Raw genomic sequence first — 15198 nt, forward strand, 5'->3', positions numbered from 1 at the left:
TTATTAACCACCCCTAGCCTTCTTCCCTCCCTCCCACCTCCCTCCTCCCCTCCCAAGGGGTGATAATCACCTTTACCAGGACATTTATCTCCTCAGACAGTGAGGGTGACACCTCAAGGTCTGCCTGAATAACAACCACAGCCTGGCTCTCTGCTCTGCACATAAGGAGGGAGAGGGAAGGAGGGAGAGGGAAGGAGGGAGAGGGAAGGAGGGAGAGGGGGGGGAGAGGGGGAGGGGGAAGAAGGGAGCAGAGCAACAGAGAGAGGGAGAGTGAATGTGAGGGAGAGCGAGAGCGCTCAATACAGTGTGAAGGGGTATTAAGGGAACACAAGATCACAAGGACACTTACAGCAGGGTGTGTTTGTGTCTGCACAGGCATTCTTGCAAGTGTGTATGTAGGTGTCTAGGAATCTAAACACTTTGCTAAACATGTTTTCTTTTTTGGGGGGGGGGGGGGGGGTGGAAATTACACCACTTTACATATGTAGCACACAACAGCACGCAGTTGGAGCAAAGTATTCCAATATTCCGTTGGATGATTCCAGGGTGTTCCATTCTTTCCTGAACATCCATCCGTAGGGTCAGAAAAAAGGCATCCATCCAGAATATTCCACCAACATCACGAGTGAGCTACTCAAACTGGGACAACAGAGTTCTGAGCTCAGGGAAGCATTCTAAATGAATCCTGTTTCAGTTCAGGCTGAGATGTGGCTTATTGTGTGATGGGAGAAAAACAGCAAGGACCAGCACATTTCCCTCCCCGACAACAGCCTCAGCCTCTTTTCACTCTATTTCTACGTGTTTGTCTTTTAACACTTACCGTCTTCGGAGAGTTGAATAATGGTTGAATTGAGCAGAATAATGAGTTTTGCATCAGCGTCTGGATCAACAGTGAGGATATGTCCCAATTGGCACACTTTTCCCTTTATAGTGCACTAGTTTTGACTGGTCAAATGTAGTGCACTATATAGGGAATAGGGTACCGTTTGGGATGCAGCGTGGCTGGCTCCTACAATAAAGCACCACGACTTAGAGAGGGAGAGAGGGAGGAAGCCTATTCTTGAAAATGGTTTCTTATAATTCTCCAACTATCCTCTTATTCTCTCTATCCTCTCTATGTGTTATTCTCTATCCTCTCTATGTGTTATTCTCTCTATCCTCTCTATGTGTTATTCTCTATCCTCTCTATGTGTTATTCTCTATCCTCTCTATGTGTTATTCTCTCTATCCTCTCTATGTGTTATTCTCTATCCTCTCTATGTGTTATTCTCTCTATCCTCTCTATGTGTTATTCTCTCTATCCTCTCTATGTGTTATTCTCTCTATCCTCTCTATGTGTTATTCTCTCTATCCTCTCTATGTGTTATTCTCTATCCTCTCTATGTGTTATTCTCTCTATCCTCTCTATGTGTTATTCTCTCTATCCTCTCTATGTGTTATTCTCTATCCTCTCTATGTGTTATTCTCTATCCTCTCTATGTGTTATTCTCTCTATCCTCTCTATGTGTTATTCTCTCTATCCTCTCTATGTGTTATTCTCTCTATCCTCTCTATGTGTTATTCTCTATCCTCTCTATGTGTTATTCTCTATCCTCTCTATGTGTTATTCTCTCTATCCTCTCTATGTGTTATTCTCTCTATCCTCTCTATGTGTTATTCTCTCTATCCTCTCTATGTGTTATTCTCTCTATCCTCTCTATGTGTTATTCTCTATCCTCTCTATGTGTTATTCTCTCTATCCTCTCTATGTGTTATTCTCTCTATCCTCTCTATGTGTTATTCTCTATCCTCTCTATGTGTTATTCTCTATCCTCTCTATGTGTTATTCTCTCTATCCTCTCTATGTGTTATTCTCTCTATCCTCTCTATGTGTTATTCTCTCTATCCTCCTATGTGTTATTCTCTCTATCCTCTCTATGTGTTATTCTCTATCCTCTCTATGTGTTATTCTCTATCCTCTCTATGTGTTATTCTCTATCCTCTCTATGTGTTATTCTCTCTATCCTCTCTATGTGTTATTCTCTCTATCCTCTCTATGTGTTATTCTCTCTATCCTCTCTATGTGTTATTCTCTCTATCCTCTCTATGTGTTATTCTCTCTATCCTCTCTATGTGTTATTCTCTCTATCCTCTCTATGTGTTATTCTCTATCCTCTCTATGTGTTATTCTCTCTATCCTCTCTATGTGTTATTCTCTCTATCCTCTCTATGTGTTATTCTCTCTATCCTCTCTATGTGTTATTCTCTCTATCCTCTCTATGTGTTATTCTCTATCCTCTCTATGTGTTATTCTCTCTATCCTCTCTATGTGTTATTCTCTCTATCCTCTCTATGTGTTATTCTCTCTATCCTCTCTATGTGTTATTCTCTCTATCCTCTCTATGTGTTATTCTCTCTATCCTCTCTATGTGTTATTCTCTCTATCCTCTCTATGTGTTATTCTCTCTATCCTCTCTATGTGTTATTCTCTCTATCCTCTCTATGTGTTATTCTCTCTATCCTCTCTATGTGTTATTCTCTATCCTCTCTATGTGTTATTCTCTCTATCCTCTCTATGTGTTATTCTCTCTATCCTCTCTATGTGTTATTCTCTCTATCCTCTCTATGTGTTATTCTCTATCCTCTCTATGTGTTATTCTCTCTATCCTCTCTATGTGTTATTCTCTCTATCCTCTCTATGTGTTATTCTCTCTATCCTCTCTATGTGTTATTCTCTCTATCCTCTCTATGTGTTATTCTCTCTATCCTCTCTATGTGTTATTCTCTCTATCCTCTCTATGTGTTATTCTCTATCCTCTCTATGTGTTATTCTCTCTATCCTCTCTATGTGTTATTCTCTCTATCCTCTCTATGTGTTATTCTCTATCCTCTCTATGTGTTATTCTCTCTATCCTCTCTATGTGTTATTCTCTCTATCCTCTCTATGTGTTATTCTCTATCCTCTCTATGTGTTATTCTCTATCCTCTCTATGTGTTATTCTCTCTATCCTCTCTATGTGTTATTCTCTCTATCCTCTCTATGTGTTATTCTCTCTATCCTCTCTATGTGTTATTCTCTATCCTCTCTATGTGTTATTCTCTATCCTCTCTATGTGTTATTCTCTATCCTCTCTATGTGTTATTCTCTATCCTCTCTATGTGTTATTCTCTCTATCCTCTCTATGTGTTATTCTCTCTATCCTCTCTATGTGTTATTCTCTCTATCCTCTCTATGTGTTATTCTCTCTATCCTCTCTATGTGTTATTCTCTCTATCCTCTCTATGTGTTATTCTCTCTATCCTCTCTATGTGTTATTCTCTCTATCCTCTCTATGTGTTATTCTCTCTATCCTCTCTATGTGTTATTCTCTCTATCCTCTCTATGTGTTATTCTCTCTATCCTCTCTATGTGTTATTCTCTCTATCCTCTCTATGTGTTATTCTCTCTATCCTCTCTATGTGTTATTCTCTCTATCCTCTCTATGTGTTATTCTCTCTGATCTCTCTCTATGTGTTATTCTCTCTATCCTCTCTATGTGTTATTCTCTCTATCCTCTCTATGTGTTATTCTCTCTATCCTCTCTATGTGTTATTCTCTCTATCCTCTCTATGTGTTATTCTCTCTATCCTCTCTATGTGTTATTCTCTCTATCCTCTCTATGTGTTATTCTCTCTATCCTCTCTATGTGTTATCTCTCTATCCTCTCTATGTGTTATTCTCTCTATCCTCTCTATGTGTTATTCTCTCTATCCTCTCTATGTGTTATTCTCTCTATCCTCTCTATGTGTTATTCTCTCTATCCTCCTATGTGTTATTCTCTATCCTCTCTATGTGTTATTCTCTCTATCCTCTCTATGTGTTATTCTCTCTATCCTCTCTATGTGTTATTCTCTCTATCCTCTCTATGTGTTATTCTCTCTATCCTCTCTATGTGTTATTCTCTCTATCCTCTCTATGTGTTATTCTCTATCCTCTCTATGTGTTATTCTCTCTATCCTCTCTATGTGTTATTCTCTCTATCCTCTCTATGTGTTATTCTCTATCCTCTCTATGTGTTATTCTCTCTATCCTCTCTATGTGTTATTCTCTATCCTCTCTATGTGTTATTCTCTCTATGTGTTATTCTCTATCATCTCTATGTGTTATTCTCTATCCTCTCTATGTGTTATTCTCTCTATCCTCTCTATGTGTTATTCTCTCTATCCTCTCTATGTGTTATTCTCTCTATCCTCTCTATGTGTTATTCTCTATCCTCTCTATGTGTTATTCTCTCTATCCTCTCTGTGTTATTCTCTCTATCCTCTCTATGTGTTATTCTCTCTATCCTCTCTATGTGTTATTCTCTCTATCCTCTCTATGTGTTATTCTCTCTATCCTCTCTATGTGTTATTCTCTCTATCCTCTCTGTGTTATTCTCTCTATCCTCTCTATGTGTTATTCTCTCTATCCTCTCTATGTGCTGACGGCTTTTGTCAAATGTCGTTTACGGTCTCATTTAGCGGTGTATTATATGGCTGTGCTGCTGTACCGTAGTGGATTCATGTAGCTTCTCAGAAGGCAATGACGTAAACACAGTGCGATGGAGTATTACATCTGAAGAACAGGCTGTAAGAACAGCATTTGTTTCCTCCAACCTCCCCATTCTCCGCTCCCCAATTGTGTATCAGGCTAAGTGGTTGATGGATGGATGGTGACGGTGGTTTGGAGCTCCGTGGTTGTTTGGTGAAGATGGTGGAAGGAGGGCTTGGAGCCATTCAACATCAACCAGTCAACTGGAGCCTAATGCAGCTTTAGACATTTCATAGTGAAACGTCCTGCAGGGAAGAGGGGGAGGGAGGGAGGGAGGGAGGGACGGAGAGAGAGAGAGAGAGAGAGAGAGAGAGAGAGAGAGGGAGAGGGAGGGAGGGAGGGAGGGAGGGAGGGATTTGTTTGACACTGTTTACTTGTAATAGTAGCAGAGAGCAGCGAGGTCTTCCACTCTATAATGCTATTTCCAGGCGGGGTGGTTTTTCCTCTGCTCTGCTTGGGAACATTATGCTATTGCTCTCTAATCCCTAACTCTAATTAAATGTGTGCTTAGGAGCCCTGTACTGGTGCTGGGGTGTATATAAACACTCCAGTGTGTGTGTTCGGTATGGGAGGGGATAGGGATGGGGCCGTCACGTCCCAGTGCATATAAATTGGCTGGAGATAATAGTCAGGGTATGGCTAAGTCAGTGGGGTTTAGGGTCTAGGTGACTGCACCTCTACCCTTCCTCTCTGCCTCCCTTTCTCTCTTGCTCTAAGGAAGAACCAGACCAAATCAAGCTTTCAGAGAGCGCCCATCTGAGAAATTGACAAGACCTTCAATCTCCTTGGCAGGGTTTAAGGTTCCTGGGCTGATTTAAGGGGAGGGGGGAGCCTTTTTCTGACGGAACACAGACAGTGCCAACGCAGACAGAAAGCGTAAGAGCTTCCATATCTTGCTGTTAAATAGGAACCGTGCTTCCTCTCTCCCTTCCCTCCTTTCTCTTTCTCCTTCCCATTCTCGTCATTTCTCGTCGTTATCTGTCGTGTTGTGTTGTAACATCTGGCCTGTAGTGCCCCCTGTGGCAGAGTGTGGAACAGACAGAACAGTGTGTGTGACTGAAGACGTAACGTCAGGTAAAAGGCATAAAAGAAACACCTAAGCGGCATATCTTTCTTTCTAGTCCTGACGAGAAAAATGGAACTGTCGGGGGGAGGTTCTCTTCTGCAGTGTTCAACCAATCCAGTAAATGTGGAGGAGGAGTTAAGATGGAGCTTTGCCTTGTTTAACGTCCAAAAGAGGAAGTCGCGTCACAGGCTCTCTTTCCATTTCCCCTGAAAACCAGATGCATCCGGTTGTCACCTACCCCGCTGAAGGTGCTGAAGACCTGACCAGACCAACCACATGCTGGAAGGACATCTGACTAAGTCATCTGACTAAAATCATGAATCATCACTTCACTATCATTCAGGTCAAATACACCTGTTAGACTAATCTGTCTCATTGCCCAGTTTGGAACTGAAAGATATTTCTAAAAACAAAAGCCTTGAAATAAGCCTCCTCTAAATACGCTTTTAAATATGAAGTTATGCCAATGTCACAGTATTAGTCATACTACTCTTTGACTTTGCTGTTTTAATAATGCATAGTCAAATTAACCGTGTGACTACTGTTGAAAGTCACCGTAATGGACACACTGTGCTTGAGTGGCCATAATATTCATAACATAGGAAGAAATCTGGATTTAATTCATCTCCTTACAAAGCCCATTGAACAAAACCTCTTATATGACCTGACAGTAACATGTAAATAGTATTACATTGGGCCTATATGAAAGAGCAGTTGTTTTTTATCTCTGATCATACTTACTATGGGCATGATTTAAATCAGACATTTGTGGGCTCCCAAGTGGCGCAGCGGTCTTAGGCACTAAAGCATTACTACAGACCCGGGTTCCTTCCCGGGCTGTGCCACAACCGGCATAGGACGGCGCCCAGCGTCGTCCGGGTTCGAGGAGGGTTTGGCCCGGGGGGGCTTTACATGGCTCACCACGCTCTAGCGACTCCATGTGGCGGGCCGGGTGCCTGCAGGCTGACCCCGGTCAACAGTTGAAAGGTGTTTCCTCTGACACATTGGTGTGGCTGGCTTCCGAGTTAAGCTGGCGGGTCTCGGGTGTTAAGAGCATGGTTAGGCGAGTCATGTTTCGGAGGACGCATGACTCCACCTTCATCTCCCGAGCCCGTTGGGGAGTTGCAGCGATGAGACCAGATGGAAATTGGGGAGAAAAACAGAGTAAAATAAAAAAACAATCAACAAACATTAGAGAATCCCTATAACAATGAGCATGTGACTCAGCATCACTATAACAATGAGCATGTGACTCAGCATCCCTATAACAATGAGCATGTGACTCAGCATCACTATAACAATGAGGATGTGACTCAGCATCCCTATAACAATGAGGATGTGACTCAGCATCCCTATACCAATGAGCATGTGACTCAGCATCCCTATACCAATGAGCATGTGACTCAGCATCACTATGACAATGAGGATGTGACTCAGCATCCCTATAACAATGAGGATGTGACTCAGCATCCCTATAACAATGAGCATGTGACTCAGCATCACTATGACAATGAGGATGTGACTCAGCATCCCTATAACAATGAGGATGTGACTCAGCATCCCTATAACAATGAGCATGTGACTCAGTATCCCTATAACAATGAGCATGTGACTCAGCATCCCTATAACAATGAGCATGTGACTCAGCATCCCTATAACAATGAGCATGTGACTCAGCATCCCTATAACAATGAGGATGTGACTCAGCATCCCTATAACAATGAGCATGTGACTCAGCATCCCTATACCAATGAGCATGTGACTCAGCATCCCTATAACAATGAGCATGTGACTCAGCATCCCTATAACAATGAGCATGTGACTCAGCACCCCTATAACAATGAGCATGTGACTCAGTATCCCTATAACAATGAGCATGTGACTCAGCATCCCTATACCAATGAGCATGTGACTCAGCATCCCTACAACAATTAGCATGTGACTCAGCACCCCTATAACAATGAGCATGTGACTCAGTATCCCTATAACAATGCTGAGTATCCCTATAACATGTGACTCAGTATCCCTATAACAATGAGCATGTGACTCAGTATCCCTATAAAAATTAGCATGTGACTCAGTATCCCTATAACAATGAGCATGTGACTCAGCATCCCTATAACAATGTGCATGTGACTCAGCATCCCTATAACAATGAGCATGTGACTCAGCATCCCTATAACAATGAGCATGTGACTCAGCATCCCTATAACAATGTGCATGTGACTCAGTACCCCTATAACAATGAGCATGTGACTCAGTATCCCTATAACAATGATCATGTGACTCAGCATCCCTATAACAATGAGCATGTGACTCAGTATCCCTAAAACAATGAGCATGTGACTCAGTACCCCTATAACAATGAGCATGTGACTCAGCACCCCTATAACAATGAGCATGTGACTCAGTATCCCTATAACAATGAGCATGTGACTCAGCATCCCTATACCAATGAGCATGTGACTCAGTACCCCTATAACAATGAGCATGTGACTCAGCATCCCTATAACAATGAGCATGTGACTCAGCATCCCTATAACAATGAGCATGTGACTCAGTACCCCTATAACAATGAGCATGTGACTCAGTATGTGCACGCTTCAATGTCAACATACATTCACACACGTACGTTGATCTTGAAAGACTTTGGAAAGAAGCAGCTAGCGTGCCGAGCATTAAGAGGGGATGATGGCTCCCCAGTACCGCTGATGCTGTTGAAAGTTTGCCATAACGTTGCTCTCACACACTCCACACTGAGTGACATGGGGGGATTATGGGGGATAATGTCCACTCGCCGCAAACAGCGTCTCTCGAGTGGAGCCATTTCCCATTGCCTGACTCTGAGAGGGGCTCTAACACACACACACACACACACACACACACACACACAGCTCTACTGCAGTCAACACAGACATGGACACAAACACACTGCCTGAAAGAGCACAGACACTCAGCTTGAGCTGCCCGAAAACACAAGCACAGGCACACACACACACACACACACACACACACACACACACACACACACACACACACACACACACACACACTAGTGCAGAAACCCCTCAATTGTCAACAATGAAAAATGAATATCCACACCAGATGTAGGCCTAGCTGCGTACATGACTTTGACATGGTCTTCCTGCATGACTGTGTATTTGTAGCATTAAACACTGTCAGCATCTAAACACACGATGTAGATTTCACATAAGAGACTCACGGGATCCACATCCAATAGACGTCCCATCCCGTTGACAGCCAAGCCTCCAGTTGGGAGTTTGTTTACTGAAACAATGTGTCTGACGTGTTGTTGCCTGTCACTACTACACAAACACACCAACACAGAGGAAGAGACCGCGGAACAGGCATCCACAATGTTGACTTCCATGTTAAACGCCGCTGCAGAAATTAGACTCTGCAGAAAACCCTGCTTAGCATCACATGCACCACCCCCCTTCCATCTCCATCTCAGGGACCTGCGCTGTGGAGCTTTCACGTTGATAATAGCCTTTCCTCCTCTTCCTCCCTCCTCCTTCCTCCCTCCCTGTATCCCTCCATCTCCTGCCTCTATTTCTCAGCTAATTATGTAAAGTGACTCTGCCCCCCCCGGCCTTAATTACCGTCTGAAATGAGCTGTTCAGAGTTGCTGATATCTCTCTTTAGAGCAACACACAGCTGGGTAGGCATAGCAGCACTTTACTGTATGCGGGGAAGTGTGTGTGGGTGTGTGTCACAGATCAAACACAAGCTCGCACACACACGCACCCATGCAGGGACGCATAATATACACACGCGCGCACACACCCATCCCGTTTCATATAGGGGCCGATCACCTAGTCTGTTACCGGGGTGTAAACCAGGGATCATCAACTATATTCAGCCGATTTTTCCTTGAGCGGATTGGTCAGGGGGCCAGAACATAATTAAAATAATTTGTAGATGGCAAATTGACCGCAAGAAAGGGAAAGGGAAAGATGGATACCTAGTCAATTGTACAACTGAATGTATTCAACGGAAATGTGTCTTCCACATTTAACCCAACCCCTCTGAACACGAGAGGTGCGGGGGGCTGCCATAATCGGCACCCACGTCTTCGGCGCCCGGGGAACAGTGAGTAAACTGACTTGCCTAGTTAAATAAAGGTCAAATAAAAAATTCAAATAACAATTCCTTCAAGAAAAGCCCTTTGCACTTAACAAGCAATCATTTTTCTGTGTCCTTACATGTCTATTAGAGATGCTCTCTAACGCGCTCAGCCAGCCAGACACGCTCTCACACACATCACATCTCTCACCTTGTTTCCCTGCCTCTTGGATCTTGGACCTGGGCCTGGCTGGCTGAAGTCAATACCTTGGCTTGTCAGAGGGGATATCACAGGGAAATACGATGTGTTTCTGTCCTGGTGGAAAAAAAGAGGGAAGAAAGAGAGGGCCTTCTCTCTCACTTTTCATGGCCAAGGTCTGATTATCATCTACGTGTAGTTAAGAGCACGGAACAATCAGTTACAGAACGTCGGACGTGTCCGGACGTCTAGTATTTAGCAACGGAGCTGGCTAGCAAGCTAGCCTTTTTTTTTGACAAGTTTCCAGCAAACAACCTTGCTTTCAAAGCATCAGGTTTCATCACATATTTGTCGCAGCGACTTTTGGTTTGACATAAATTGTAGCTGTAATGTCAAGCGCTGGCAGTCAAATATTATTGCATGAGTGAAGCTAAAATCAAATCAGTGTCAGTATTAAATCACAGCAACAAGTAGAACAAGAAGAGAACAAAGAAATGTATTCAGTAGGTGAAGTTTACACCTGCACTTTTATTTCCTAGCAAACTTGCCTCTAGAGAGCCTCAGCTTAGACAGTTGCAACATTATCATCTCCAGCCAGAGAGAGTTTTTTATTTTAATCCAAATAAAATAAAGCCTGAGGGCTATTTGTCCTTTTAAAGTTGAGGTGTCACAGAAGGTATTTGATGGCTGAGCGCCCTTTTTAATACATCTCTCCCAGAACAGAACACCTTCCAGCATTATAGCCCTGCCTGTCTGCCAGTCACCCCATGACGACAAGTGTGAACAGCAGAAATAGGGGGGGGGGGTGTTGCGACTAAATGTGTCCCCTTCCTCCTATCTGATGTGCTGATCTCTCTGTTTAACTGGGATAGGATGCACTGTAGATGTGTCAGTCAGAGAGTGAGAGTTCAGTGTGTGTAATCGTAATATAATATATGCTATTTAGCAGACGATTTTATCCAAAGTGACTTACAGTCATGCGTGCGACACATACATTTTACATCCGGATGGTCGTGGGAATCAAACCCACTATCCAAGTGACATGCTCTACCAACTGAGTGTGTGTGTGTGTGTGTGTGCGTGTGTGTGTGTGTGTGGGTGTGTGGGTGTGTGCGTGTGTGTGTGAATACAGGTGTGCATGATAGTCATGAAGGAACCACTGTTAGGAACAAAGGGAAATTGTAGAGGAAGGAAGAGGTTGATGTGTAAATGTCCTGCTTGTTGAGCATTGTGTGTCGAGCCTGGGCGTGCAGACACAGTAGTGTGGATGTAGTACAACGTTTTGGAGTGTGTATGTGAGATGGTGTGTCTTTTGCATCGATAAGACATGAGGGACGTGTAGGCCTATGATTGTATGTTTCATCCTTAAATCCATGTACTGTGCATTCGGAAAGTATTCAGACCCATTCCCCTTTTCCACATTTTGTTACGTTACGGCCGTAAAATAAAACATAATGACAAAGCGAAACAGGTTTTTAGAAATGTTTGCAAATTTATTACAAATAAAAAACAGAAATACCTTGAGACCCTTTGCTATGAGACTTTAAATGGAGCTCAGGTGCATCCTGTTTCCATTGATCTACAATTTGATTGGAGTCCACCTGTGGTAAATTCAATTGATTGAACATGATTTGGAAAGGCACACACCTGTCTATATAAGGTCCAAAAGTTGACAGTGCATGTCAGAGCAGAAAACCAAGCCATGAGATTCAAAGGAATTCTCTGTAGAGCTCCGAGACAGGATTGTACCAAGGCACAGATCTGGGAAAGGGTACCAAAACATTTCTGCAGTTTTCAAGGTTCCTAAGAACACAGTGGTCATCATTCTTAAATGGAAGAAGTTTGGAACCACCAAGACTCTTCCTAGAGCTGGCCACCCAGCCAAACTGAGCAATCGGGGGAGAAGGGCCTTGGTCAGGGAGGTGACCAAGAACCCGATGGTCACTCAGACAGATCTCCAGAGTTCCTCTGTGGAGATGGGAGAACCTTCCAGAAGGACAACCATCTCTGCAGCACTCCACCAATCAGGCCTTTATGGTAGCATGGCCAGACGGAAGCCACTCCTCAGTAAAAGGAACATGACAGAGTTTAATCTTGGAGTTTGCTAAAAGGCACCTAACGGACTGTCAGACCATGAGAAATAAGATTCTCTGGTCTGATGAAACCAAGATTAAACTCTTTGGCCTGAATGCCAAGTGTCCCCTCTGGAGGAAACCTGGCACCATCCCTACGGTGAAACATGGTGGTGGCAGCATCATGCTGTGGGGATATTTTTCATCGGCAGGGACTGGGAGACTAGTCAGGATCGAGGGAAAGATGAACGAAGCAAAGTACAGAGAGATCTTTGATGAAAACCTGCTCCAGAGCTCTCAGGACCTCAGACTGGGGCAAAGGTTCACCTTCCAACAGGACAACAACCCTATGCACATAGCCAAGACAACACAGGAGTGACTTCGGGACAAGTCTCTGAATATCCTTGAGTGGCCCAGCCAGAGCCCGGACTTGAACTCGATCAAACATCTCTGGAGCGACCTGAAAATAGCTGTGCAGCGACGCTCCTCGTCCAACCTGACAGAGCTTGAGAGGATCTGCATCGAAGAATGGGAGAAACTCCCCAAATACAGGTGTGCCAAGCTTGTAGCGTCATACCCAAGAAGACTCAAGGCTGTAATTGCAGCAAAAGGTGCTTCAACAAAGTACTGAGTAAAAGGGTCTGAATACTGATGTAAATGTGATATTTCAGTTTTGTATTTTTAATAAATTTGCAAACATTTCTAAAAAACTGTTTTTGCTTTGTCATTATGGGGTATTGTGTGTAGATTGATGAGAGGAAAAAACTATTTAATTCATTTGAAAATAAGGCTGTAACGTCACAAAATGTTGGAAATCAAGGGGTCTGAATTCTTTCCGAATGCACTGTATCTCAGTATTTAAGTAATTTTTCTGAGCTTTAATCAAGGTACACTACCGTTCAAAAGTTTGGGGTGACTTAGAAATGTCCTTCTTTTTGAAAGAAAAACATCGGCTGATTGCTTCTACACCTGCATTACTTGCTGTTTGAGGTTTTAGGCTGGGTTTCTGTACAGCACTTTGAGATATCAGCTGATGTAAGAAGGGCTATATAAATAAATTTGATTCGATTTTTTTATGGAATATCTACATATGCGTACAGAGGCCCATTATCAGCAACCATCACTCCTGTGTTCCAATGGCACGTTGTGTTAGCTAATCCAAGTTTATCATTTTAAAAGGCTAATTGATCGTTAGAAAATAATTTTGCAATTATGTTAGCACATCTGTAAACTGTTAACTTCTATGGGCTAGGTGAGACGTGACCGTCCCGCCTGCGGGACACACTATTCAACAGCCAGTGAAATAGCATGGCGCGAAATACAAAACAGCAAAAATCTCATAATTTAATTTTCTCAAACAATCAACTATTTTACACCATTTTAAAGATAAACTTCTCGTTAATCTAACCACATTGTCCTATATCAAAAAGGCTTTACGGTGAAAGCATAAAATTAGATTATGTTAGGACATACATTTCACAAGAAAAACCACACAGCCATTTTCCAAGCAAGGACATGCATCACAAAAAACAAAAATACAGCTAAAATATTCACTAACCTTTGATGATCTTCATCAGATGGCACTCATAGGACTTCATGTTACACAATACATGTATGTTTTGCTCGATAAAGTTCATATTTATATCCAAAAACCCCATTTTACATTGGCCCGTGATGTTCAGAAAATGTATTCCCATCAAAACTTCCGGTGAATGTGCACATCAATTTACAAAAATACTCATCATAAACGTTGATAAAATTTACAACAGTTATTGAAAGAATTATAGATATACTTCTCCTTAATGCAACCGCTGTGTCAGATTTTAAAATATCTTTACGGAGAAAGCACATTTTTCAATATTCTGAGTACTTAGCTCAACCATCAAAGCAAGCTATACAGATACCCGCCAAGTTCTGGGGTCAACTAAACTCAGAATTAGTATTATAAATATTCTCTTACCTTTGCTGATCTTCGTCAGAATGCACTCCAAGGACTCCTACTTCCACAATAAATGCTATTTTTGTTCGAAATACTCCATATTTATGTCCAAATACCTCCGTTTTGTTCGTGCGTTCAGATCACTATCCAAAGGCATAATGCGCGAGTGTAAATCCAGACACGAAAAGTCAAATAGTTTCATTACCGTTCGTAGAAACATGTCAAACTTTGTTTACAATCAATCCTTAGGATCTTTTTAACTTCTATGGGCTAGGTGGGACGCTTGGCAATTTCTCGCATGGTATAGCCTTCTTTTCTCAGAACAAGAATAGACTGACGAGTTTCAGAAGAAAGTTATTGGTTTCTGGCCATTTTGAGCCTTTCATCGAACACACAAATGCTGATGCTCCAGATACTCAACTAGTCTAAAGAAGGCCCGTTTTATTGCTTCTTTAATAAGAACAACAGTTTTCAGCTGTGCTAACATAATTGCAAAAGGATTTTGTAATGATCAATTAGCCTTTTAAAATTATAAACTTGAATTAGCTAACACAACGTGCCATTGGAACACATGATGGTTGCTAATAATGGGCATCTGTATGCCTATGTAGATATTCCATAACAAATCTGCTGTTCCACATCAACAATATGGAACAGCAGCATCAACAATGCATCAACAATGTCTACACTGTATTTCTGATCAATTGGATGTTATATAAATGGACAAAAAATGTGTTTTTCTTTAAAAAGCAAGGACATTTCTAAGTGGCCCCAAACTTTTGAACGGTAGTGTATATCCATTGAGGTTTGTCTTATTAGTCTCTAACCCACTTCCGTTCTCTCTCTCCTTCCACTCTACAGAGGCGTCCATCCTGAGCTACGACGGCAGCATGTATATGAAAGTGGTGATGCCAAGCGTGATGCACACTGAGGCAGAGGACGTCTCCCTCCGCTTCAAGTCCCAGCGTGCATTTGGGCTCCTAATGGCCGCTACCTCCCGGGACTCCGCTGACACACTCCGTCTCGAGCTGGACAGCGGCCGCGTCAAACTCACGGTCAACCTAGGTATCGTATAAAACCGTTAACCGCTAACCCTCTTCTTTTGAGGAGGCATGTTTAAGTTAGCTCATAGTCGTTTTTGTGAGTTGTATTTTTCATGAGTTATTTTTTTGTTTTGGTCGAATACATCAAAAAATCTAACACAAACTAAAACTCATTTTTTATAATTTTTGTACAGTAGTTGCATGGATTGTATTTTGATTTGCTTGGCATCATATACAGTATTTT

General features: G+C 42.4%; 1 protein-coding gene across 15 annotated transcripts in view; it reads left to right on the top strand.

The window, feature by feature from the left end:
• nrxn3b (neurexin 3b) overlaps positions 1 to 15198 on the top strand; it is a 416790-nt gene that overhangs the window by 167255 nt on the left and 234337 nt on the right. For all 15 annotated transcript variants that reach the window (XM_014145020.2, XM_014145028.2, XM_014145029.2 and 12 more), the window contains one exon: positions 14773 to 14976. In XM_014145020.2, the coding sequence (XP_014000495.1) occupies positions 14773 to 14976 (204 nt within the window). The remainder of the gene's footprint in view (positions 1 to 14772; positions 14977 to 15198) is intronic.

The sequence above is a fragment of the Salmo salar genome, chromosome ssa15 (genome assembly GCF_905237065.1).
Source record: "Salmo salar chromosome ssa15, Ssal_v3.1, whole genome shotgun sequence".
NCBI classification, from domain to species: domain Eukaryota; kingdom Metazoa; phylum Chordata; class Actinopteri; order Salmoniformes; family Salmonidae; genus Salmo; species Salmo salar.